Here is a 27,402-nt window from a genome sequence, read left to right as displayed (position 1 = left end):
TTAATTTTATGGTACAAAGGACAAGTTCTTTTGTTATCTTGCCCTCTTCACTACCTCAATAATAACTTCCTTTCTCATATGGATAGTTATTCATTCACTGCTAGGAATTCGAATTTATAATACGTATTACTCCAGAAAAAGTAAAACAACTTTATCTGCACATGCCTTTATTAGTTAAGGTTTGTCTCAAATGTGTGCTTTTTTTTGTTGTGGTTTGTTATCAGGAAGGACAGTGTATATTTTGGAAAACTTTTTTTTATTTTAGAATAAAATAGTGCACAAAAAAACCATACTATTCAAAAAGGAAAAAAGTACAAAAGACACTGATAGTGAACTGATAAGAGTGTTTGTACAACATGTTCACCACAAATCCAATAATTTAGTGACATGACACATTGGCATAATCTAGAGCTAATTCATTCTGCATGCAGCACAGAATACAAAACTGCTTCATGCTAAATCAAATTAATTCTTATATACATTGATTTCAAAGTTCTACATAGCGGAGGATTCAAGTTGATTCACTTCAGAACCGTGTCTCTGGTTTGGTGTCTGTTTCGACTTCCATTTTCATGTCCTGCAGAAAAAAAGAGCAATTTAACTTCAAACATCTCTTCAAAAAAATGATTAAACAATGGATGAAATATTCCTTTAAATAATTTGTTTAATGCTTGAACAGGTTCAATCCCAGGTGTCTGTTGGGTCACATACTGGAATTTCTTGGATTGTCAACCCATTGGACATGCTGCTGCCATTGATGTGTTGGTATTGGTAACTTCCTGAGACCTGTTTGCATAAATTCAAATTAGACGCAGATTTTAATAATGCGTTTTTGATCAAATATTAACATTCACATTTAATATTAATATTAACATTAATGAATATTTGAATGAACAAATGAAGCTTGTAGGTTTTCCTTCACCTTCTCGCTCACAGTCTTCGGTGGATGGGACTCATGAATGTAGAGCATTGCATCATGGATGGTCAAAAAGAAGATAGACGTCTTTATTTCATCATCAAAAAATTTACAGTCCCTCAGCTTCTCTATGATATATGCTGGAAACGACAAGTCAAAGGTTTGAGTTACTGCACAGTTTTATTATTACAGACCATTATGCTACATTATAATAGCCATGGCACTGCAGATAAGGGGTTACATTGTAAAATAATCTAATCTAAATCTTTAACCTGCAGTCTAGAAGGAAATAAAGTACTTACGGTCACAGCCTACTATGTAAACATCAACATCAATGCGTATAAATTCCTTTAAGGCCTGTAAACAGAAGTGTTTGTGGTTTATTAGATCTTTTTCAGATTAGAATTGAATGCATTGCACAGAGAAATACTAAGAGATTAAATGTACACTTTGATTTCAGAATGAACCCAACTGCCTTACCGCTTGGAGACCCTTGAGTGCAGATATATCCAGGAATGATACAGCAGAGAAGTCCAGGACCAAACTGTGGATGTTCACAGGAGGGATTTGGATGTTGGCAGGAAGTTCTGCGTTCCAGTTCACCTGGACTGGAAGATCCGAATAGTCTGTGGGCTTGTCTAGATCCTCCATGTTGCTTTCATCCTCTGACTCTTCAATGGGCATTGAACATGTGGCCTGTAGTCCGTTCTATAGGCGGAAGATATTAAAGTATAACTTTAGATAGATATCTAAATGATAAGATTGGTTCATTGAGTTTGGATGTCTCAGATTAAGACATCAAAGCAGTGGATGGAATACAGCTACATTACATAATAACATTTATTATGAAGTCCTTGAGATCATTGCTTTCATGTTTTAAAACATGAGGACGTACAGATGTTAAGGTCAGCTCTCCTTTCTTTATCAGTTTCTTGATCTTCTTTAGGGCCTTGTTTCTCTTCCTCAGGATTCTCAGAGGATTAAAGCCCACCTGCATTAAAGTAAACAGGTTAGGTTGTGATCATGTCATCTGATCATGTCTGGGTTATCGCACTGAAACTACTGCACTCACAGCGTCCTTCAGTTTGTCTCTGAAGAAATCGATGTTTGCGAAGAAAATGGGAGATGGGATTCTGAAAATCTTTACTCCCTCTGGCTCATAGATCTGTAGGTGATTCAGAAAGAAAGAAAATGATGATAAGGCTAACTTTTGTTTCTTTCATTCATCTGGTTCTTTTCAGATGCTCTTTAAGTTGTCCATGCCCATCATGTGCATAGACACACCAAGTAATAGATAATAGGGTCACATTTTATATTAGGCGTCTTTTACTAGTATGCTGACATTTAAAGAAATGTGTTAGGTACAATGTCATTGTGTTCATGTTCTATTGCAAAAAAAGACTTTTGCTGCTATTGAGGTGGGATACGTGTAATGTACATACATGTTGCTCACATATTATGGTAGCCCTGTTTGTGCTAAATAGAGTGTAATTACACCTTTGCCAGTAATTTGTTTATAAGCAACTGAAAAAAGCACAAATGTCAGAGTATGTCAAAACATCTCAAGGACCCCAAAAACACCTTAGACCCCAGAGGGTTAAGGGGTTAAGGGGTAAGAGAAGGGTCAACTCAACAGTGTAATTATAGATGTAATTACAGAAACTAATTACATGCAGGTAATTACAATAAAAAAGTGATTAGTTGACTTAACTTAAAAAGGTGGGGAAACCCGTTGCCTTTAAATTAAGTAAATAACCTCATGCGTAATTGAAAAATTAAGTTATGTAAACTTGACAATTCCTCATAACTTATTTTTTTCAATTATGCATGGTTTATTTACTTAAGAATTTTAAGGCAATTCATTTTAAGTTACGTCAACTGATCACTTTTTACAGTGTACAGTGTAAAAACATAAATGATTAATTTAAATGTTAGTACATAGTCCTAAAAGACACTTAATATAAAGTGGGACCAAAAATAGAAACAATGCATATTGCTTATGTTACAGAATATGGACAAAGAGGATGCATCTGTCGGCGGACCTACATTGACATAGTCCTTGCGATCTCTGTAGATATCTGTTCCCGAGATATTAGCCAGGATACTGCAGCGTGGACTGAAGGTCAGAACAGATGAATAGATTATCAAAAGTATAACTGAACAGATTATAAGTGAGAATAGATATATGGTAGTGATTTAGACAAAAACTAAGCCTCATTTCTCTGTCTAAATCTCCCGGTTTCACAGACAAGGCTGAAGCTTGCAGACTAAAATGCATGTTTTAACTGAAAGCAACTTGCACTGCCATATCTCAAAATATGTCAATGCCATTGTTTTGTCTCAAGATGCACACCATTAATGTTTTTATTCTAAGGCACATTTATAAAAGCATTTTAAATCTCCTAATTGAACTAGGGCCCAATCCTTGCTAAATCTAAGCCTTGTCTGTGAAACCAGGCCAATATATCTTTAAAGAAGCAATAAATATTTATACCATATTCAAATTATTTTATTTTATCCAGATGAGTGGATCTGTCGTGTCAACACTTACAACTGAGCCCTGAAGACCACAGTGAGGAGCTCCAGTCCAAGACCAATGGCAAGTCCTATGTCCAGACCCAGGAATATAGCTGCCAAACAGGTCCCCACCCAAACAATCTGGAGGACAACAACATTACACCAACTACAGAAATCAGAGATATGCCACTTGACAGTTCACTTCTAAGGTGATTTATTTGGGATGTTATCTCAGATAAAAACTACAAGTTCAAAAAATTGATTTCTTATTAAGAAGCCTAAATTTGAAATCTGTTTGTCTACTTTTTCTTTCTGAAATCCCTTCTTTGCATTTAGAGGGAGAGGTCAAGGCTCTTACACAGTCAGGGCGGTCTTTCTTCCACAGGTAAGGAACTGTAACCACCTGCATCAACATCCCCTTCAGGTTCACCATCACCACTGCGCCCAACACCGACTGCAGTCACACACCACACAACTACTTCAAACATTAAGCTCAAAGCTTTCTGTTATCAAAGTCAATATGTGCATGTTTAAAGGATTTAAACGATTTGTATTTGATTCCTACCTTTGGTAGAGGTTCCAGCAAAAACCCTATCCCCAAGATTACCACCAACACGATAATGGCAGAGAGTAAACCAGCTATCTGAAAAGTACATTTAAAACAAAATAGCTAAAGATGAGATTTATAAAGACATTTATAATGTTACAAAAGATTTCTATTTCAAATAAGTGCTATTCTTTTGAACTTTATATTCATTAAAGAAAAATACTATGCAGCACAACTGTTTTTAACATTGATGATAATAATACATGTTTCTTGAGCAGCAAATCAGCATATAAGAATGATTTCTAAAGGATCATGTGACACTGAATACTAGAGTAATGATGATGAAAATTCAGCTTTGCCATCACAGGAATAAATAACATTTTTAAATATATGAAAACAAAAAACAGTTATTTTAAATTATAATAATATTTAACAATTTTACTGTTTTTACTGTATTTTTGATTAAATAAATGCAGTCTTAGTGAGCATAAAAGTCTAATAAATCTTACCGACCCCAAAAATTAGTGTGTGTGTAAAACAAGTCTAGGAATAGGTTATTATATTTCTAGCATGGTTTTGTTTATTCAATCATTTACCACATGTCTTAACTCTTTCTGAGCACTAGAGGCCAGTACTTCTCTGTGGCTGGAAAACAAATTCCCTAATTGAGATGCCACAGATGCAAAATTACCTTTTTTATGTTTCAGCCAGTGAGAAAAGCTTGCAATCAGTTTTACAGAGGTTGAACATCTGATCCTTGGAGGTGTTTACCTGTGTTTTTCCTCCGGTGCTTTCTTGAACTGCACTTCTGGAGAGAGCTGTACTGGCTACCAGAGACTTGAACGATCCTCCAAAGATGTTGCTTGCCCCAAATGCAATGAGTTCCTGCGTGATTATATGTGTCATTATAGACGGTCTTCCACTGACTGTTTGTCTTCTCACATTTTAGTTACATTTTAATGTGTGATATTAGTCTGGGCTTACTTGATTTCCATCTATAACGTAGTCATGCTTTACAGAATAGACTTTAGCCACTGCAAAAGCCACGGCAAATCCCACAATAGCTATTGGGAAAGCCTCCACTGCTGTCATCTGGAAAATCTGCATGTCCGGAGCCTTTGGGGACTCAAACCTGGACAGATGAAAATGTGTTTCTTTTTCACTGCTCTGTTAGCTTTGTGTTCTGAAGCATAAACATTTGTTTTTGTTGCTGTATAATAGTTATGCATGAATAGCCTTACATTTAAAAACAATTCAATTCAATTGAACTTTTAAAATGCAACATTTGGAATTTTAGCCCATATATGAAAACTTTGAGGATATCTAAATTTGACAAGATGATCTTTTTGCACCTATATGCATTTAAAATGTATAGCCTTTCTCTTCCTGGAAAATGGACCAAAAATATTGATGACTCATCCTGCACTACAATTTTTTGTCCAATCAAATGTTGTCTAGATAGAATGAGAATGCCCTGTCCCTCTATTTATTATTATTATTATTTAAAAAAAAATCAAGGGGCCCTTCAGTATGTCCCGCCAATAGAAAAAAAACATATTTTATGGGATCTTTAAATCATGGCTTTATTAGTACTGTTTTAAAATATTATGTAGATTGCGATGCTTACGTGTTTGGAATTTTCCCCACCACATCCACTCCGTGATTATCCCTGAAGTTGAACGCATAGGAGACGCCACAAGCTATGACGGTCTGTTGGGAAAAGTGCTTTTAACGATTTTTGAATGACATTTAATATTTGCTTTGAACACAAAAGATTAGATTTATGAGACTTTTGTACTTAAGGTTGTGAATTATATGCACTTGAGCAAATATTAACTTATACAGTGTTTGGCATGATAGTTTGTTATAAAAATATACTGGTTGATAATCTTTATCATGTCATATAAAGGAATAACATTAGTAATTCCAGTGTCAGAATAGGTAAAGGTGATGGATACAGTACAGAAATACAGCATCTCACAAAAGTGAGTACACCCGTCACATTTTAGCAAACATTTTAGTATCTACTCAAGGGACAATACTATAGAAATGAAACTTGGATATATTTTAGAGTAGTCAATGTGCTACTTGTATAGCAGTATATATGTACTGTCCTCTGAAAATAACTCAACATACAGCCATTATTGTCAAAATAGCTGGCAACAAAATGGAGTACACCCTAAGTGATAATAGCTGTACGTCATTTAACCAAGCAAACCAATAGCAATCCTATTCATCATGTTCATACTTTTGTCTGCTTGACAGCACAATACAAATTTTTGTATCTTGTATTAGAGCAGTTAAAATGTGTGCTTTGAGTACAATTCTCTCATACTGACCACTGGATGTTCAACATGGCACCTCATGGCAAAGAACTCTCTAAGGATTTGAGAATTAGAATTATTGCTCTCCACAAAGATGGCCTAGGCTATAAGAAGATTGGTAACACCCTGAAACTGAGTTACAGTACAGTGGCCAGGGTCATACAGAGGTTTTCCAAGACGGTTCGACTTGGAAAAGGCCTCGCAAGGGTCAATCAAAGAAGTTGAGTCCTCGTGCTGTGCGACAGATGCAGAAGCTGGCTTCAAAAAACAGACGCATGAGTGCTGCCAGCATTGCTTTAGAGGTTGCAGAAGCGGAAGGCCAGCTTGTCAGTGCTCAGACCATAACCCGCACACTGCAACAAGTCAGTTTGCATGTTCGTCATCCCAGAAGGAAGCCTCTTCTGAAGCTGGCTCACAAGATGGCCCGCAAACAGTTTGCTGAAAACAACCTGTCCAAGAGTGTGAATTACTGGAACATGTCCTGTGGTCTGATAAGACTAAGATGAACTTGTTTGGCTCAGACGGTGTCCAGCATGTGTGGCGACGCCCTGGTGAGGAGGACCAAGAAAATTGTGTCTTGCCTACAGTCAAGCATGGTGGTGGTAACCTCATGGTCTGGTGCTGCATGAGTGCCGCTGGTACTGAGGAGCTGCGCTTCAGTGAGAGAAACATGGATTCCAACATGTACTGTGACATATTGAAGCAGAACATGATGCCCTCCCTTCAGAAACTGGGCCGAACGGCATGATAACGACCCCAAACACACCGCCTTGCTGAGGAAGCTGAAAGTGAAGGTGATGGAGTGGCCAAGTATGTCTCCAGACCTGAACCCTATTGAGCACCTGTGAGTCATCCTGAAGCGGAAGGTGGAGAAGCGCCATGTGTCTAACATCCAGCAGCTCTGTGATTGTCATTATGGAGGAGTGGAAGAGGATCCCCCAGCAACAACCTGTGCAGCTCTGGGGGCTCATGTATCAATCTTGCGTACGCACAAAAACTCCGCGTACGCCAGCTTTCACGCTCACGGTCGGATGTACTAACAGTGAAATTAACGCGAGAATGTGCGTTCCTCCACGCCAATTTCATGTCTGGCGTACGTGCATTCCTCATAGTTTTTGTCCGTTGGCAACTCTTACAGGCAATGAAGTGAAGTTGCAAACATTAGAACAACGAATTGTTCTACAAGTCTATCGCACCACCACCTGTGGGAAGCATTGTTAATGTGCAATTTATAAAAATAATTTACATATATTGTCACACGAGCCTTATGGAAATATTCGATCAATTATGCAATTAAGTAAGAACATATAAAAGCATATGCAAACTATGCAATGGTAAAATCTCTGGTGTACTTTTGGTCAGCTACATTGCATGCATTTGACAATTAAATAGGTAAGCTATATGTACCAAAGTAAAAACAAATGAGAAATTGGTTACCTTCGTGGCAGTCCTGTAGTAAATCCGAGTCTCCCACAGCCGCAGATATTAGCCTACTCCAGAGAGTAAAGTCACCCATAATCGAGGCAACTCTCTGATCAAAGGGTGTAAGTTCATCGACCCCTTTACCACCGCCTGTTCTGCCACACTTTGTCGGTGCGCAGCAGTTCTCCGTTTAACGTCCACCTTTATATCAGACCATTTCTTTTTAAGGTCATTTACAGTACGACTTTCAGATCCCACCATTGACGGCATCAGCCAAACTCTCCCACTCATATTTTTTCCTTTTGTTATTTATTCTGGAGGACAAAGTTCCAAATAAAATATTTTTTCTCGTTTCTACCTCCGATAGTAGCACCTCCAATTCACTTTAAAAGTAAAGTTCCGTTTCTTGCCACTTGCTTTAGACATTTTCTGCTTTCTTTTGCCAAAGTGGACTCATTACCATATTTAAATTGATTTAATTAAGGGAGGAGACTGGGTGGGGTGTTGTGCTCGTGCATGTGCGCTCAATTTTACGGTAATTGGGATGTACAAAGAGAATATGCCTGGGATCCTTCGTACGCAGAGATTCATACATCTGTTTGTTTTTTCTGCGTACTCACATTTACAGCTTTGTCCGTACGCAATGTTTTAGTATGAATTCAACGCAAGTCTTTGAACATGAGGCCCCTGGTGAATGCTCTAGATAACAATGGTGCTCACACAAAATATTGACACTTTGGAAACAGTTTTGACATGTTCACTTAGGGTGTACTCACTTTTGTTGCCAGCCATTTTGACAATAATGACTGTATGTTGAGTAATTTTTTAGAGGACAGTAAATATATACTGCTATACAAGCAGCACATTGACTACTCTAAAATATATCCAAGTTTCATTTCTATAGTATTGTCCCTTGAGTAGATATACTAAAATGTAAGGGGTGTACTCACTTTTGTGAGATACTTTAGGTTCAATCAACTCACCATAATCACTTCTATGGGAATGGGCACTGGTAACTTGGACTTAAATCTGTCGTTGATCTCCTTCACGCCCAACACCATCACCATCACCACAATTGAAGTGACCAGATCATGAATATTTGTGGAAGTGATCTGGGTAAATACACTCTCAAGTGTCTGCAGATAAAACAAATGACACAGATTGTTTTACAGGATTCATTTTTCACAATAGTCTACTTATATGTTAGTTATAGTATACAGTATATGTGTGTGTGTGTATATACGTGTAATATATTCTGTAATATATTCAATACACTGCAAAAAATGATGTTCTTCCTCAGTATTTTTGTCTTGTTTTGGAATATCTAAACATTCTAAAAATCAAGATACATTTACTTGAGAAGCAAAATCACTTAAGATATTAAGTCTTGTTTTCTGGGAAAAAGTGTCAAACTGAAGTGTGTTTTTGCTTAAAACAAGAACAAATATTTACCAATGGGGGTCAGAAAAATCAACTTCATTCAAAGGGGAAACAAGTTTATTTTTCTTACTCCACTAGCAGATATTTTTCTTGTTGTCATGATTCTGCCATCATGTCTCTGTTTTCTCTGGTCTTGTGGCAGGATCATGGCAGACCCATGTTTTATGTACAAGCGCATGGTCTGTTATTTGGACCATGTGCTTGTGTTGTCTCGTCTCGTAACCCCGCCCCCTTGTTATCCTCGTCTTGTGATTAGTGTCTAGTCAGTTTCACCTGTCCTCGTCATTAGTGTTCCCTATTTAATCCCTTTGTATTTGCTGTCCTGTGCGATTCATTATCATACGTTGTGTGATTCTAGCTGTGAGTATCTTGTAGAGAGTCTTGTCTAAAGAAGTGTTTTGTTCCTGTCATAGTTGTTATTTACCGTCTGAGTATTTATCTTTGTCAAGTCGATCCTGTCTTGTTTTGCCCCATCGTGGGTTTTGTTTTCTGTTTTTGTCTAATAAACCCCTGTTTAAGTTATTTGCTGTCTGCAATTGGGTTCATCTGCTATCCACATAACACTTGTCTTAAGCATAAACTCACTTAATTAAAAAAAAATTTGTTTCTGAAGTAAATGTATTTTGATTTAAGAATTTTTAGATATTTTTACTGGACAACAAGATAAAAAATAATAAGGAAGAACATTTTCTGCAGTGTAATATTTTATATATATATATGTGTGTGTGTTTTTTTTCCTGGTAAACCCTACATTATGGGGACAAAATGGATTGTGTAGTGTAGGGGTATAGAATATACAGTTTGTACAGAATAAAAATCTGTACGTCTATGGAAAGTACCCATAAAACATGAAAAGCGTGTGTGTGTTCTTTTAAAATAAACTGTGGGTTTTAGTTCAATATTGTTTTTAACTAGTATTATTTTTGTATTTTAAAAGTGTAGAGGGAAAGCTTTCGTTATGCAAGTTAAGCAAAATGATTGTGACTGTGAGGAGCAGGAAAAGTGTCTTATGACCTACATATATAATTGCAAGTGGTCCGCTGAAACCCGGCACAATCAGTCCTAGTACAAACTTGAGCTGAGAAACCAGGATGTGAACGGCAGCTGCGGTGGTGAATCCTGATATCAGAGTATCCGACAGGTACATGACAATGAAGCCCACCTGCAGCAGACCCATACCAAGCTGGAAATAAAGAGAATGAATATAAGCATCGATGTGATTGAAAATTGCTTTTAAGTTTAACAATGAGTGGATGGCTGATGTACCTGGAACAAACCAACTAGGAAAGTGAGGGAGGCAGACACTAAGATTCTCTGTTCATCTTTCGTCAGGCCCTCAAAGGCAGTGATGTTGGCAGGCGGACCCTCATCGGGCACCAATCTGGTCACTACTGCCCCCACCATGAGACTCAATACAGGGAAAGATCCTGGTGTGAAGAACAACACATTGTGGTGAGTATATTTACAGTATATTAAATGTCATTATAGACAGGCAGAAATGGTTGCCTCTTTTTGATATCTGTCTGATGAAAGTCCATCTATATATTTAGAATGTTTATTACAGTATTATTATTGTTGTTGTATTTCTGTATTTTTGTGGTTTGAACCTGTGAAGCAAAATTTACGATACAATTTTCTTGTTTTTTTGTGTGATTTGAATGCGTTATTCAACCATAATTTTGACAAATACCTTTGAGGATTTCTATCTGTCTCCTTTTAAGCTGCATTTAGCAGAAAATATTTGGCTGGGGATGGACACCGAGTGATCTGACTTCCTGTAGAGATACTTTGGTTGAGCACAATTGTGCCAAATCTAAATTAGAGGCTACAAACTACACAATAAAAATGAATGTTGTTATAGCATTATATTTAAAAAGGGTTTTGCAAGAACTAGACAGATATTGGGGCTATTGCATAGACTTAGCCACTACGTTCAGACTTAGGCCTGGTTTCAAAGACAGGGCTTAGATTAAGCCAAGATAATGCCTTGGTTCAGTTAGAACATTTAAGTTGCTTTTATAAACATGCCTTAGAAAATACATATTTGGTGTGCATCTTGAGACAAAAACAATGGCATTGACATTTAAGATATGTCAGTGCTAGTTGCTTTCAGTTAAAACAGCACAAACATGCATTTTAGTCTGGGACTAGTTTTAAACCTTGTCTGTAAAACCGGTGTATAAATGTTAAGTGTGTCTTAAAGACCCACTCCGATGAAAATAATGTTTTTCTAGGTGTTAACATGTTCTTGTGGCATTTTTCTGATGTTAGAGGAAATATCTTGAGAAAAATCAGCTCAAAGTTGTATTTCTGAGTATTTCTACATTCAAATGGCTGTGAATCAGTAGCAGACACTAAAATGCCGGCTAAAATCGACTGGAGTTGTGACGTAGTAACTCCACTGGGCGTCTCCACACGCGACGTCTTGGAGTGAAATAATGATCGGTGATTGGTGATAACTTTGATTAACTACGGATAATAATAATTAACGTGTATATAATACTGTTGCCCCACCGGTATTGGGTGTGTAAGCTAGCGGGAAAGACAGAGCTCTCAGCAACGGGCAGGGGGAGGGTCGTCTCCGTGCCAACGGCTCCGCCCACAACGCAGAGGCGAATTGCTAATGAGCTACTGCCGCTCTGCTGAAGCGAAGTCCCAGAAAACGGCACAGGTTTTGTGATTTTGGCTAAAAATGGCATAATCATAATTTAAAGACCACTGGGAATGTTTAAAAATAGCTCAAAATATGATCGGAGTGGGACTTTAAGAACTAGTTTGACCAACTAGCAGTTAGGCAAAATGTTCAATACAAATTAGACCCATCTACCTTTTTATGAAACTTAAAAAAAATTAGATGACTGACTTTTAAGACTAGTCTAAGCAGTTTATTCAACCGACGGCCACTGTCAATGACACAATGTTGTTGGCCTCATTCACGTAACCTGCTCACAATAGTACTCACCCACTGAAATGTGTCGTGAGGTGCCCAGGAAAAAATAGAGGATGACTGGGAAAAAAGCAGCATACAATCCATACCAGGTAGAGATGGATGCCAGCAAACTGAAGGCTAGACCTGAGGGGAAAATATTGAAAAGTAGGCTATTAACCAAACCCTGGTAGCATAGTTATATAATATTTATCTGATCTGTGGATGCCCTCAGTCAACTATTATCCCTCTTATCAACACCCCATTCACTAAGTTCAACTCTTCTGTTATTAATTTTTTTGAAGTGTGTGGATGACATAAGCAAAAGCACTTCAGATTGTTGTTAGATGGTTGGAAAGGACATGTCAGGCTCTTGATAACCTCAGTAATTGAGATGAATTAAAAAAAGAGCAATGTACTAGCTATACATATCTTAAACACACTTCCTTTGCTCAATATGTACTTCTTTTCTGGATTATCTTCTAATGACATTTATCATTTTACCCACGGATCGCAGATAAAGGCACTTTTCACTAATTTTGACACATTTCATATCACGTCATATCAGAGTTATCCCATAATTCAACTGCGTAGACACTCACATCAGTCACAAGCAACCACTAAATCAGTCACAGACCACAGTTCATAAAGATAACCTACATTCTTACGGCCTGATATCATATTACATCTAATATCATGAATCTATTTTTAGAGCTTACATTGTGAACGCTCATGTTGCGTAATAAGAGCTTTATAAGATGTTACCTTGTAGGACGGCAACCAGTCCAGTGCTGATGCCAGACACAATGTCATTCAACAGCCATTCTTTGACCGAGTAGATCCTTATCCATCCAATGATAGGCACTAGAGAAACAGCAGCGTTCTTTGCGCGTTCTGAAGTACAACTAGCAAAACAATATGCAAACACCAAGGATGTTATTTGTCTCTTTTTACATGCAATAACATGATATTTAATACATGACACGATGTCATTCAAGTTATCAAAACAATTTTTTCTTTATATATTTTTAAGTGCTATTACTCACTAAAAAAGACTGACAGCTATATCTGCTATATTTTGAACATATCCTAAATGCATTAATGAACATCTGGAAATGCAGTAGTAGTAGTAATAATAATAACAATATGCTTTTAATAAAGTATTAAATATACAAAAAAAGAATAGAAAAAAACCCTAACCTGTTTTATACATTTCTCTGCACTGCTTAATAAATGTTTAAAGTTAAGTAGTGTACTTACGTGAGGTACTGTTTAACATGATCCAGCAATCTCTTGTGTTTCCGATAGACTTTTGCATGTTCATCTTCAAAGCCGTCTTCTGAGTATAGTGGTCTGTTCACCGCATACTTCTGCGTTGAGGGTCGGAGCATTGTGCGCCCGTAGAGCTGGGGGCAAAAATCCTACTGATCTGTGTGTGGTGACCAAATCAAATTAATTCATGAATATCTGCTCCAGCTCTGGCAACCGTCAAGCTGAATCTGTCGCATTTGTATTTATATTGGCAATCATGGAAACGATGTGTAAGACGGAGGTGTTTACACAAACGCACTATGAGTAAACATCACGCAACTACACAGTGTGAGTTCATGTGTCTGTTGATGAGTGTGTAATAGTATACTCCTTGTACGTGAACATATTCATTATAATTAGGCTTTTTGTCAGCAGGTCTGTTGTCATAATCTACAGTATGGATCAGCAGCTTCAAATAACATTAAATCTTTTTGTAACATTAATTCCAGCAATAACAATATCAACAAAATCAATAACTTTGTTTGAAAATTTAGTTTTTAGAATAATAATAATAATACATTTTATTTATAGTGCACTTTACATTTCAACGAAATCTCTTGCTTTTTACCTTTTTTTTTTTATTATATTTTTGTTTACATCATATATAGTTTTTGCCTTCGATGTATGATTTTTGTCCATGGAATTACCACACTTAAATTTATATGCACTGTTTAAACTTTGGGTCAGCTTTTTTTTTTTTTTTAAGAAATGAATACTTTTATTCAGCAAGGATGCATCATTAAATTGATCAAATGTGACAGTAAAGATTTTTACGTTGTAAGAAAAATTATGTAAAATAAATGCTGTTCTTAAGAACTTTCTTTTCATCAAAGAATCCTGAAATAAATGTATCACAGTTTCCACAAAAATACTAAACAAACACTGTTTTCAACATTGATAATAATCAGAAATGTTTAGCAAATCAGCATTTTAGAATGATTTCTGAAGGATTCTGTGACTCTGAAGACTGGAGTAATGGTTGCTGAAAATTCAACTTTATTTATTAGGAATAAATTGCATTTTAAAATACATTAAAATAGAAAATAGTTATTTTCAATTGTAATAATATTTCACAATATTACTGTTTTTACTGTATTTTTGATCAAATAAATGCAGCCTTGGTGAGCAGAAGAGACTTTTTTCAAAAACATCCTTACAGACGCCAAACTTTTGAACAATAGTGTGTTTTTGCATTGTTTTAATCCTACCTGTTCTCAGTTCAGTGGAGTATTAAATATCCCCAAGTTTGCTGTCCCTGTGTTGCTTCAAAAGTTGCGATGGTCTATCTGAGATCTTTAAAACCGTGTCCGTTTATAAATTGCTATACTTATCATGTCTGTAATTATTAACAGTTATCAAGATACCTTCTTCACATTGCCAGCCACATCTTCTCTTATCCCTGACCATTGTTCTTTCTGATAAAAACTTGGCAAAAGCCATCCGCTTATCGATATCTTCCTATCATCCCCTCACCTCATACTGCAAAATCTTTTGATACTGCAAATATAATGTGCGAGAACTATTCGTTTGTTCTTTTTCTATTGTCAAAAAATGTTAATCTAAAAGTTAAAAATTTGTATATCATGTATTGATATTAGAGCCTTTTATTTATAATATATTTATTTATATTTATATTAGTTCTGGTCTTGGATGTCGATTGGTCAAAACAGCATTTCAGTCGTGCCAAACTAATTGATAATATATATTATCAGCTATGACGCCAAAAACACCTGTTCACCTAGTTATTGTGTATATATCCACAGAATGGCGTTCTGTTATTGTTTACATGTCATATCCTGATGCCTAATGAATTCAATGCTGAATGAAAGTACAACTTGTACAGTCTGAAGGTTCATTCTTTGAACGGCAAACTTCCTGTTACCTGAAGGAAGAAGTTCCTTTTTAATGACACATAATTTATTGTAATTCTGAGACTCATTTAGCTTGGGGTTTCATTCTCATGTGATTCTCTGTAAAACATTGCATCATCCTTTTATAAATTCTTTTTAATTCTATCCAAATTCCTTCCATATCTTTAGTTGCGTCACATTCATATATTTATCACTATGCTATTTTTGTTGCTTTAATGGTCTGCATTCAGAACCTTTGGATGCGGGTGTCTTGAGTGCGAGTGTACACTAAAAAATAGTAGTAATTTTAATTAAAAAAGAAAATGCATGAGTAAAAACTTTTTTTATGGCTTGTATAAAATTTAAAACACAATATATTTAATTTGATTTAATTCAAAATATTGTAAAAAAAAAAAAAAAAAAAAAAGGGGGGGGGGGGGGGAGTATAAATTGCCTTATCATTCACATATAACATTTGATTTTCTAAAGAAATATGTAGGCTTTTACGGTATTGTTAAAATGATATATACAGAGCCTCTAAAGGGGCATAGTTATGGAAAAAATATGAGATGGGAGGAAAAAATGTCAATGCTTTTGCGTTCCCTCTAGAAACTTTGCGTTTGCTTTCAAAACATTTGCAAAGCTTCTCGGGGAACGCAAATGCATTTGACATAATTTTTCCTACCATCTCATATTTTTTTTCCATTACCATTTCCCTTTAGTGGCTCCGTATTTTTATAAGTAAAACTTAATAGCCTCCTTGTTCATGTGAGAATTTAAAAGTACCACCTATATTATTATCAGTATATTAACAAACCAGTTTAAATTGCTCAAATAGGTTGGTATTGTCACGTAGGCTATGTTAAGCACACGACGAGGTGAAGAAGAATCCAAAATAAACCATTTTTAATCATGTAATCCAAACAAACACGCAGGAGATTTCAGGAGCAAAACAATAGAACGCTAACCACATAAAACGCAAAAGATAACTGACGAAGAAACTAAAACACGCATGTTAACAAGGAAACTAAATGAACAACAGGTAAACTAAATCAGTATAACCATTCGGCACACACTAGGAAACTAGGTCAACATACAATAACAGGGAAGAGGAACAGAACAGAAGCAAACACAATAAAATAAGACTTTTACAGGTATATTAAACATTATATCATTGAATGACATATACAGTTTGTAAAATACAGTCAACAAAATGTCAAATTATACATTTTCAACCCTTTTTCTTATGGATTAGTTGTGTATGTTTTGCATTATTTCTTCAGAAGTAAATATTTGGTCATCATGTACTAATTAAATTTGTGAATGAGAAGATCCAGCCCTTCTCTTACATGTGAACCTGCAGCTTTTATCATCAAATTAGTTTATGCCTCTCTTTTCTTCAGGTCCAGTAGCTTGCATCAGAACTGGCAGCTCTTTGATATTAGAGGTTTGAGATGTGTCTGCTACACTGAAGACTACATTTTACATGATATTCCAATGTGAGGTCAGGTACAACCACTTTTTATCAGTAAAATGATATGAGTGAGAAGATGTGCTTGATATCTTGGGTTATATTCCAGCTTGGTGATCTACATTGATATGCTTGTTGACCACACACTCTGCAAGCAGTTAAACAGGAAAAATAATTTATACATTTATATATATTTAAAAAAAGAAAACAGTAATATTGTGAAATGTAATAGCAATTTAAACTAACTATTTTCTATTTTGATGTATTTTAAAATGTAATTTATTCCTAATAAATAAAGCAGAATTTTCAGCATCATTACTCCAGTCTTCAGTGTCACATGATATTTCAGAAATCATTCTAATATGATGATTTGCTGCTCAATAAACATTTATTATTATCAATGTTGCAAACCGTTGTACTGCTTAATTTTTATGGATTCTTTGATGAATAGAAGTTTCAAAAGAACAGCGTTTATTATACATAATAAATGTATTTTCTGTCACTTTTAATCATTTTAATTCATCCTTGCTGAGTTTTTTTAAATCATACAGAATTCAGATTTTTTAAACTTAGTATATAATACAGATAAATATAATAATGCATGAGACAGTAACATTTACATTAACATGATTTATATATATATATATATATACACTTTTATACTTAATATAAATTATATTGAATATACATTTTATGTGTTTGTCCTGTTTTAAACGTAATTTTTTTTGTCCTTGTATTGTTATCATTACGTTTTCTATGCGTCATCACTGAGGGTGAAAATTATTTATCAGTACACTAGATTTTTACAGCATAGACTTTACACTTAGAGCCATAATAATTATCAAGGAGATCACTGTGCGATCTTTGTAGATAAGGTGGCAATCCTCACCACAGTAATTAATCAATCTATTTTAACTTTCCATGATGTTAGCCCACGACACACATTACAACATAAGTCTTGCATTAACAATTAAATAGTCATACATTTATTAGGAAAGGTGTGTTAGTGACGTAGAAGCGAACTTTTGATTCTGTGATTTATGCCTTAATTATGTTAGCTTCTCTTAGCCACTTGCTGTTAATCGTTTACTGTGTATTCTCATGTTAAGTTGAATTATACTCAAACACTAATACTAAAGATCATAGAAAAGGAGACACTCAATGTGTAAACGTACCTTACAAAGCCCGAGTCAGTCAGTCAGTGAGTGGTCAGGGATGTGTGTGTTTCAGGCACCCATGTCCTTGTGTGTTTAATGCGCTCAGTTACTGTTACCAAATGTTTAAAGTACACAAAAGACCTCCAGTGCAACACAGGAATGTCAACAGAAATTAAACAAGTGCTTTTTTGTTGAGCTTGTAATTTATTTAATCTTAGGTAAACAGAAAGGTCTATCTATCCCCTTCTGTGTATGTGTGTGGAAAATTCCGAACATTTTGGAGGTGATGGTCTAGACAAGTCAATTTTTTTCATGCATCATGTTCAACACTGTTTGGCAAAATTGGACGTGTGCCATTTAGCCCATGTCTGTTTGCTTTGAGGTCAGAGCAAACAGACATGTTGATAAAATTCACTTTTAGCATTTAAACTTTAATCTTTTTCTTCCAGGAAAATAGACCAACAAAAGTTGATGACTCATCCTGCACTACATATTTTTGTCCAATCAGATGCTCTCTAGAATTAAACTGCCCTCCCCCAAATACCCCCACCTCTGACTTTCACACAGTTATGTAACCTAAAGGCTATTGATTCTTTAAAAAAAAAAGGGATGAGCCCTTCGATATGCTCCACCCCAACTTCTTGTTTTAAGAGGAAATACATCAACACAGGAAGGATTATATTTGACTCGCTCGGTTTGACATTACTCATAATGTGTCACAAACAAACAAAAATAAAATAGTAGATAACAGAGATTTTTTTAAGTTTCTGACCACAGTGACATCCCAAGACCAAATCAGGGTTAGCAGACTAGTAAAGCACACAGAGACACACTCAAATGTTATTTCCCAGGTGATTTATTTATAAATATTAAATGTTCTTCTGCTTCAAGATGTTCAGTGAACAGTTCTTAACAAGAAATATATGTTTGTTATATCAAAAATGGCCTTCTTGATCCTTCAAGGTCCATACTGATGAACAGGCCTCCACTGGATGAACATCCCGTATTGTGCGGATTGGCATTTGCCTCAAAAATAAGGCTGTAAAAATGAAAGCACTTAATGTTTTTTAACATCAGTTATTTTGTTATTTTTCTAGTTCTTCCAGGACAAACGGATCCTGATTCATTATCAGCAAATGAATAGGAAAACGATGACTGTTTCCCAGTGACAGTGGGAGTTTTTTCTCAGTTTGAAAGTCCATGAATAGCCTAGACATGGAAGAGAAACACTTGTTTGGTGGGTTGCTGATTTGAGTTATCTGATAATATAAAAGATCTGGGATGCTCACCAAATGTTGGTTGTCATAGGTCTCAATCAGTTCCTCGTCTTCAGTAAATGGAAGTGGCTCTTTGTCATCTTGCAACTGTAAAATCTTAACAAACAGTGTCTTCAGTATGACATTAACATACTAATCATATTAATTTTACAGTATGTGCACTGTATTGGGAATTTCTATATGCACAGAATACTCAGATGAGCTGCTACACATGTCAAAATGTACACTACTAATCAAAAGTTTGGGGTTGGTAAGATGTATTTTTTTTTTAAGTGTCTTATGCTCTCCAAGGCTGCATGTATCGATCAAAAATACAGTAAAAAACGGTAATATTGTGAAATCTTATTAGAATCTAAAATAACAGTTTTTTTATTTAAATATATTTTAAAATGTAATTTATTCATGTGATTGAAAAGCAACATTTTCTGCTGCTATTACTCCAGTCTGATTTGGTACTCAGAATTTCTTATCAATGTTGAAAACGATGTTGCTGTTTGATATTTTTGTGCAAACTGTGATACAATTTTTTAGCTATTTCCTGTGTGAGACTTTTGAATCATTAGCCATTATAAGTAAATAACTATTAGAACAACAAGGTGCAGTAAATGGAAAACTATTTGCTCTACAAACCTATCATAAATTAAAATGACATGATAACAAATACTGTTACTGTTAATATCAAGCAGCATTAAAGTTTTTGTACAGCTGAAATAACTAGAAGCGGACAACACCGGAAGCCACCCACATTCTTGTTTCAAATGCCTGCACCCTCTCTTACATTTAAAATAAGGTGGATGAACTGACAAGGAATTTACTAGACACCTCCCAAATTTATGTTATCACCAAGTTAGGCCAGAGCCAGCAGTTTCATTATGAGACAATTTACACATAGAACTGCTGTCATGTCGAAGAACTACACTACACTACAACATTCCCCATGTTGCAGACAAGTATTTTTGCAGTGAGAACACAAAATATTCTGTCTATTCAGTCTCCCCTCAAGCTAAAAAAACAAATGAATGCTATTAATTTTACCTTCTCAGCTAATGGATCCTGCTCATTTCCACTGGAGGTTTCCAGCTGGATGAAAAGAATGGCGTCATGGACCGAGAGGAAGAGAAGGTCTCTGGTAACCTCCTCGTCAAAGAAGGACAGGGCCTCCATTCTCCTGACAAGCTCACCTGTGACACGAGGACCCTTTAGGTTATTCACTGTATACAAACCTGCCATTATCAGGCTGGAGTTTGGCACATGTTGTTATTGAGCCAGGCCTTACCATCACAGCCTGCGATATAGACGCTAACCCCAATTCGTATGAATTCCTTTACGACCTGCGAAGATGGGAAATTACTAATTAGCTACTTCTTAAAGGAATACTCACAGCCACAAGGTCAATACAATGTGTTTCAAAACAACATTGGACCCCACTGACTTTCATTGTATGGATGGACATTTGTGTTCTGCAGAAGATAGAAAGTCATACAGCTTTGGAAGGATGTGAGGGTCACCCTCAGATTTTGGCTAAGCATTATTGCAGTAAAACCATGACAGAAAATAGCAGCAAAGATGGCACACCAGTTTGAGGGACTTGGCTGCTACCACGTCCAGGAATGAGACGGCTGAGAAGTCCACAACCAGGCTGTGAATATGGACCCTGGGCACTGACACACCGACAGGCAGCTCAGACCTCCAGTCTACCTGGACCTTCACCTCTGAATCTGACTGAGACGCCCCCTTCTCCAGCTCAGGACCCTGCTCGTTTTCAAAGGCTTTGTTTTCTACTCCCAGTGAGGCCACTGGTATCAAACCATTCTGTGAAGGACAGCAGATATGGGAAAGTCTAGAATGTGGTGTCATGAAATCAGGTCAGTGAAAATAGGCTTTAAATTACAAAGAATTGCTAAAAGTTTTAAACGTGCATGAAACGTACAGTATTGCAAATACTTTGCTGAAAACTGTTGTGCGCAAAGTACCTCTGTAGCTTGTAGTTTTCCTTTTTTAATGAGCTTGTGAATCTTTTTCAAAGCTTTGTTTCTTTTCTTGAACACCCGCACTGCATCAAACCCCACCTGTAAGAATCACAATAAAACTTTACTAAGCGTTAAAGCACACCACACATTTTTCAAACCACAAATCATGTCTTAAACAGTAGTTAATTTAAGATTTTCTGAATTTAGAATTTGAGCAAAAAGTAAACTTACCTCATCTTTCAACTTTTCTTTGAAGTAATCAATATTTGCAAAATAAATAGGTGATTTGCACTTGAAAATCTTAATCCCAGGAATTTCATCAATCTGAAAATTTGGGGAAATACCTTGTTATTTTAGATAACCATAAGCATAAATTGTAGTAAGTAATAAAAAAAAAAGAGCATTTTACATTTTTGTAGTCTTTCATGTTTTTGTAGATATCAGTGTTTGGGACATTTCCAAGGCTGGCACAAGAAGGGCTGAATTAAAACGAGAGAAACCAAGGTCTTATTAAGACTTATGTTTGGCAATTTATTTCCATTATGTAATTGCCGTCTAATTTCTATTTCACAGTAATTATTCTCTAATAATTCTTGAACTTTTGTTAAATATTACAAAACAAGCATTTAGATGGATGCCCTTGTTGTTCACAATATTTAAAATCATAGTTTGAGTTATATCATAAACATCAAGCTGCACTAATTCAGATGAACAGTTGTCACATTTCTCAAGAAATTTACCAAACCCCCTGAAAGAAACAAAATAAAAATAAAAACGGTTGAATTTGCTTTGTCAAATACAATTTTTAACCTTTTTTTTTTTTTTGTACACTGGTTGTGGTTGAGGAGAGACCTCTGGTCCTATTTTAAATCTGAAAAAGTGCGGTAACGCTTCCTTTTACAGTCCTGTTACCCATGTACTTACTATGTACTTATTATAGTAATTATAATTACTGGGTAATAACTAGGTACTAACCCTGAACCTACCCCTAACCCATGTACTTACCTTATATTAGGCAGTACTTTCTAGGTAAATACACTGTAAGTACACGTAAGTACTGTACTGTAAAAGGAAGCGTTACCAAAAGTGCTATATAAATGCTTCATTCATTCATTCAGTACATTAATCTCAAGCACACTTTAATGTCCTTAAAACTTTGCTACTTACAACTGTGTTCTGACCACCACTGTGGCCATCTCAAACACCAGACCAGCCAGTAGGCCCACATCTAAACCCAGCACGATGGATGCCAGGCAAGTAGCTATCCAGATGAGCTGCAGATGAATGAGGATTCACATGCACTCATTTCAGACACAGACAGCTAGTATATAATCTAATTTTATACAAATAAACCAAAATAATTCACATGATTCAATTTGTTGATTAATATAATGACCTCAAAACACAATTAGCTTAGAGAAACTCGTGTACACAGTCATGCATATCTTATGTTTTAAAAAACGTTTTGTTCACTATTTTGCTGGTAGTACTCATTCTGTTCGTTTCATTTATAGTCTTGTGTACTTACACAGTCTGTCCTGTTCTGTCTCCAGAGTACAGGCACTTCAGAGATCTGCATGAACATGCCCTTCAGGTTGGCTATAACAATGGCAGCTAGCACTGACTGCGGGACAGAAAGGGATGAGTTCCGTGATGTATTTTGGCTGTATTCATTTTTTTGTAGTGAAAGACATTGTGAACTGTTCTTTTTTCTATTAAAACATTAGGTTCCTCCACTACACCTTCTGCAGAGGCTGAAGAAAGGGCCCAAGGGCCAAGATCACTATCATCACCATCAGAGCTGAGATGATACCAGCAACCTGCAACAATGAGAAGAGAGAACAGTTAAATCTGGGTAGTAGTACACACACACACACACACACACAACACATTTTACCTGACTCTTCCCCCCTGTGCTTTCCTGTACTGCAGTCCGTGACAGTGCAGTGCTGGCCACAAAGCTTGATAAACATCCTCCGAAAATGTTGCTGACGCCAAAAGCTATCAGCTCCTAATGGGAATAAAGGTAAGCTAGATCAGGTGGTTTATAATCAGTCTGTATAAGTTTGTTAGAATTAAACACCACCAATGGAGGCTTTACCCTTTGGAACAAAGAAAAAAAAAAAAAAAAAAAAATCCTCGATTTGAAGACCAATCACAAATCCGTATGCAAATAAATTTAGAACTGACACCTAATTAGAATCTTTGAGGTTTTGTTTTGTTTACAGTGCTCAAAAAATAAAACTCTATGCTGCACTGCCGAGTTTAGAAATGATATCAGCCGCTGTTGCAAACTCAAATTTGTTCTATTCTGGCAGGTGAAAGTGACCTTAAAAGGCCAACTCGTTCTTTCTGTCTCTCCCTCGCGTTACTGTAATTTCTCCATCTGTGGGAGAGTGTTGGGCTGACCCTTATTTTACTTCACACTCACACAAGCACCTTTGGAAATTTACTTCCCCAGTACTTGTTAATGGCACATTTTATTAAAGAAAGCAGTAGTTCTCAGCTGGTCTTGACATATTCAAAGCAGAAAACGCACAATGGCACAAACCATTTTATGGTTACCACTGTGTGGTTCGTTGCATTTTATGATGTGCTTTTAGCATTGTGGACCCCCTATCCATCAGACAAAAGCATACTTGCAATGTCAGAGACACATTCACACACTATTTTTGTATACCTGGTTGCCATCAACTGTGTAATCATGTTTTGCAGCATAGACTTTTGCCACTGCGACTGCAACTGCATAACCAACCACTGCTGTAGAAAAACTAGAGCCCAAAATATTCCCGATAAGTGCTATATTTGGTGGCTGTGCCGGTGCAAACCTGTGGAGAAACAAGCAGACACATAGTCAGTAGTTAGTTACTATAGATTCACACAACGGTTTTGTATTTCTGCTGTCATCTCTGATTGATGTAGGTTGGATGTAATAATAACCGTTTAATGTTATTATTGGACAAGGCTTTCAAACTGTCTGCCATGTCATTGTTCTGGAGATAACAATTCTGTTGAAAATCTTTACAGGGACAATAATAATAGTATGTCAATATAAAGTGACTGAATGTGCACCCAGCCCTCATCAGGAAGCAGGAAGTGCCACAGGAAGTGCTCTTACCCCCTGGGGAGGCTGTGGACAATGCTGGCGCCGTACTGGGACTTCAGGTCCATCATATGAGAGATTGCACAAGCTATCACTGTCTATCAGATCGAAAGAGTGAAAGGTAATGGTAATCATTATTTAAAAATAAAAAAATCATCAAATGTCCGAGAATACAGGCTTAGTTTGCGGTTTAAGACTTGTATAGGACAATTGTGGGAAAACTGTACATACCACAATCACTTCTATGGGAATCGGCAGTGGGATTTTATGCTGAAATTTTGTGTTGATCTCTTTCACAGCCATAACAATGAAGATTGTTAGTAATCCAGCGATCAGGTCTGCAGTGTTTGTTTGGTTGATGTTCCTACTTACATCAATAAGGGTCTAGATGTGGAGAATTATTTTTAAATAATACAATATAATAATAAAAATATATATATATATTTTATATTTATAATTAATAATAATTATTATTATTGTTATCATCATTATTGAATTAAAATATCATTATATATTTTTTTGACCTAAACTTTATTTAAATTGTGGAAATAAAACATATAGCAAAGCAAAAATTCACTAGTAAAATAATAAAATAAAATAAATCTATTGGAAAAAAAACAAAAATTCATATATATATATTTAAATATGCAAGTTCTTTAAGCTGAGATTGGTGTGTTTGTGATATTAATAAGATATTAAAAATGTAAGAGACTCACATAAGCAAAGGAGAAGAATCCATTATGGTTCTGGGTAGGAACAGACAGGATGGTTTTAATCTGAGATATGAAGACATGAAAGGCAGCAGCAGTGGTGAAGCCGCCTACCAGTGGGTCTGAGAGATACCTGACTAGAAAGCCCACCTGCATCAGCCCCATAGCCACCTGAGAATAAGCAAAACTAATTTGAGTTGCAGCACACCACCTTGATATTAAATGATAATACTGCTGTCTGATTCTTAAGAATACATTTTTACAAAAGTGCAGACATAGCTGTAAGATAAAAACCCTTCCTGCCTCCAATATGCTTGAGATATACAAGTATACTTAAATATTAATGAAATGTGTAAATTGTTTATTTTAGCTGTATCACATTTTTAAATTTTGAATGTTGTGGGTTTACCTGGAATAATCCAACCAGCATTGTCATAGTACAAGCCACCATGATTCTCTGGGCCTCTCTGGACTCTACATCCACCTCCATTAATCTTTCATCTGTCACTGTCTCATTCATAGCTGTTATGTTCACTGAACGCAGAAAGTGCTCATCGGGAACTAAGGTCAAAACTACAGAGCCCACCATCAGACAGGTGACAGGGAATGGACCTAAATGGCGTATAGATGCAAATAAGAGAATGACAAGAAAACGTTGCATACTACTCTTACTATTTATTCTTCTATATGCATAAAATATGCTTACTACATTTGTATACATCAGTGCACACTGGTACAGAATACTGTACCAAACTTGAACTTCCATTATAAATTAACCAAATGTAATATTATATATATGTTTTCTTGAATCAATATTTCATTGAATTTCTAACCATTAAAAAATGTAAAATTACAAGATGCTAACTGCATGCCATTTTTACAGAATAAAACATGCAATTTATCAAGATCACATAATGTAGTAGTAGCTACTGTGTTAAGCATTTAACGCTACATACCGTGGCGTATTGCATTTGCATTAAATGGTAGGTAGTATGCAGTAAGCAGTATAGTAGTACCTGTCCTTTGATACCGCTTGAAAGATTTATGAATAAAGACATAGACCTACCCACAGAGATGTGTCTGGATGTTCCCAGCACAAAGTATGTGAGAATTGGAAAAAACGCAGAGTAGAGTCCATAGACTGGTGCTACAGAGGCCAGCAATGCATAAGCCACACCTGTTCAACAATAGAAAGCAATTACATCTTTAAAGTAGCATCATTGCATTATTAAGTGGTGTTTTGTTCACAGAGTCTATCTTACCTTGTAAACAGCATACTAGACCTGTGGTCACTCCAGCGACAACGTCACTGGGTAACCACTGCTTGACTGGGTATTTAGGAAGCCAATCTAGAATTGGCAGAAGCCCCTTTATCTTCTGAACGGCCCATTTATCAGGGCATCTGTGGAAAATTCAATTAATATCACAATGCAGGTGAAAACACTAGATGTGAGTTCCACATTTACTCACCTGCAGGTTCTGCTCAGCCGTTCTCGCAAACTCTGGATCTCTTGGTCTCGTCTCTCATGGACCTGGTCAAAGACGCGGTTTGAGTAGATACGGCGTGACACGAGGTAATCTTTTTCATGAAAACACTCATCCATCATATTGCCTGATTGTTTATATGTAAATTCTTTTGTGTTGTATTTTATCTGTTAGAGAAATTGAAGTAGATTTATTAGATTTCAGATTCATTTAGATTTGCTGAGGGTTATGCATTCAATTAGTTTGTTTTTCTACCTACCGTCACTTGTTCATTTTATTCATTTCTTTTTGTAGGATGGCTAATCCAGATAAGCAAACACATAGAGGATCTCATCTCTCCTGTGTCAAAACAATCTGATCGAACAGACCAAAAGAGCCCTTCTCCCTTTCTCTGGCAGTATTGCCGTGTTCAGTAGACCAGCTCTTCTAGGTCTGCACTAAGATCACTGAACCCATTGACATTAGAAACCCTTCCAGAAATTGGGGAGGGATCCAATCTCCCACTCTGAATGAGGAGGTTTGTGTCCACCAGTCTTTCCCTCACATTTGAGAACCGTAAGTACGAACACAATGGAAAACCTTATCTTGAAGCCACTTATTCTTAATCAGTTCCACTATAATATCAAACAGTATTGATGGTAAATGAAACCCCACATTTATTTAAGAGTATCTGAATAAACTAATTTCTTGTCCATTATTGTTTATACCGAAATACCTATTTGTATAAGTTGATTACGAAGTCTTACCTGTCAGTTCCACTTTTGAGTTGAGAGTCCACGTCAAATTGAAATCCCACAGTCAAGAAAGGGTGCATCTACTGAATGCCAGACGTCCACTTAAACATACATATTGTCCATGTCTATGAAGTCGGACTCTCTTAATGGGAGCAGCATTCCTTTTTTGGTATTTATAAGCAGAGTTGGGATGTGGGAGGTGTATCAGGGTTAAGCACCAAGAGGAAGCAAAAGGGAATTAC

At 36.2% G+C, this 27,402-nt stretch overlaps 2 protein-coding genes and 1 long non-coding RNA gene across 5 annotated transcripts; 1 reads left to right on the top strand and 2 right to left on the bottom strand.

Moving 5' to 3' along the window:
* Positions 1 to 237: 237 nt before the first annotated feature.
* slc26a3.2 (solute carrier family 26 member 3, tandem duplicate 2) lies at positions 238 to 14,714 on the bottom strand. Of its 2 annotated transcripts, none has more exons than XM_056237283.1 (21): positions 14,612 to 14,714; positions 13,353 to 13,521; positions 12,858 to 12,997; positions 12,129 to 12,239; positions 10,433 to 10,593; positions 10,185 to 10,349; positions 8,710 to 8,862; positions 5,608 to 5,690; positions 4,965 to 5,112; positions 4,752 to 4,865; positions 3,999 to 4,076; positions 3,792 to 3,887; positions 3,468 to 3,574; positions 2,963 to 3,032; positions 1,989 to 2,081; positions 1,812 to 1,907; positions 1,397 to 1,624; positions 1,219 to 1,273; positions 923 to 1,056; positions 712 to 786; positions 238 to 577 (listed from the first exon to the last, which is right to left on the bottom strand). In XM_056237283.1, exons 2-21 carry the CDS (start codon positions 13,481 to 13,483, stop codon positions 527 to 529), a joined length of 2,289 nt encoding a protein of 762 aa, XP_056093258.1. In that variant the 5' UTR covers positions 13,484 to 13,521; positions 14,612 to 14,714; the 3' UTR covers positions 238 to 526. The 2 variants fall into 2 exon arrangements, with proteins under 2 accessions (XP_056093258.1, XP_056093259.1); XM_056237284.1 differs by having other exon boundaries at positions 13,353 to 13,498; positions 14,612 to 14,703.
* LOC130072262 (uncharacterized) lies at positions 10,491 to 27,402 on the top strand. 2 transcript variants are annotated; one of them, XR_008804105.1, is made up of 11 exons: positions 10,491 to 10,618; positions 16,657 to 16,752; positions 18,979 to 19,046; positions 20,202 to 20,361; positions 20,673 to 21,023; positions 22,682 to 22,773; positions 22,856 to 22,983; positions 23,844 to 23,981; positions 24,156 to 24,352; positions 26,418 to 26,515; positions 26,721 to 27,402. It is a non-coding gene; the product is annotated as an uncharacterized LOC130072262 (long non-coding RNA). The 2 variants fall into 2 exon arrangements; XR_008804106.1 differs by lacking the exon at positions 16,657 to 16,752.
* Positions 18,720 to 26,559, bottom strand: slc26a4 (solute carrier family 26 member 4). Its single transcript, XM_056237282.1, has 20 exons — positions 26,412 to 26,559; positions 26,204 to 26,343; positions 26,008 to 26,118; positions 25,351 to 25,553; positions 24,948 to 25,112; positions 24,463 to 24,615; positions 24,247 to 24,329; positions 23,809 to 23,956; positions 23,026 to 23,139; positions 22,871 to 22,948; positions 22,657 to 22,752; positions 22,296 to 22,402; positions 21,538 to 21,607; positions 21,360 to 21,452; positions 21,132 to 21,227; positions 20,734 to 20,970; positions 20,435 to 20,489; positions 20,194 to 20,339; positions 19,171 to 19,254; positions 18,720 to 19,090 (listed from the first exon to the last, which is right to left on the bottom strand). The coding sequence occupies exons 1-20, from the start codon at positions 26,546 to 26,548 to the stop codon at positions 19,067 to 19,069; spliced, it is 2,340 nt and encodes a 779-aa protein (XP_056093257.1). The 5' UTR covers positions 26,549 to 26,559; the 3' UTR covers positions 18,720 to 19,066.

This window comes from Rhinichthys klamathensis, unplaced genomic scaffold, assembly GCF_029890125.1.
Source record: "Rhinichthys klamathensis goyatoka isolate OS25496 unplaced genomic scaffold, OSU_Roscu_1.1 h1tg000485l_1, whole genome shotgun sequence".
Lineage (NCBI taxonomy): Eukaryota > Metazoa > Chordata > Actinopteri > Cypriniformes > Leuciscidae > Rhinichthys > Rhinichthys klamathensis.
Note: the sequence above shows the minus strand (reverse complement) of the source record. Positions and strands in the feature narration are given on the sequence as shown.

What these genes read in the sequence shown, in the direction of transcription:
- slc26a3.2 (XM_056237283.1), bottom strand. Translation starts at nt 13,483, where the DNA reads ATGCTCCGACCCTCAACGCAGAAGTATGCGGTGAACAGACCACTATAC. An exon ending in GACCACTTGCAATTATATAT is followed by an intron (nt 8,863 to 10,184) that starts GTAGGTCATAAG and finishes TTTTATCTGCAG; the next exon opens with ACACTTGAGAGTGTATTTAC. An exon ending in TGACAATCCAAGAAATTCCA is followed by an intron (nt 578 to 711) that starts GTATGTGACCCA and finishes TTTTTTCTGCAG; the next exon opens with GACATGAAAATGGAAGTCGA.
- slc26a4 (XM_056237282.1), bottom strand. Translation starts at nt 26,548, where the DNA reads ATGATGGATGAGTGTTTTCATGAAAAAGATTACCTCGTGTCACGCCGT. An exon ending in TCTAGTATGCTGTTTACAAG is followed by an intron (nt 26,119 to 26,203) that starts GTAAGATAGACT and finishes ATTGTTGAACAG; the next exon opens with GTGTGGCTTATGCATTGCTG. An exon ending in GTGGTGGTCAGAACACAGTT is followed by an intron (nt 21,608 to 22,295) that starts GTAAGTAGCAAA and finishes GTTTTAATTCAG; the next exon opens with CCCTTCTTGTGCCAGCCTTG.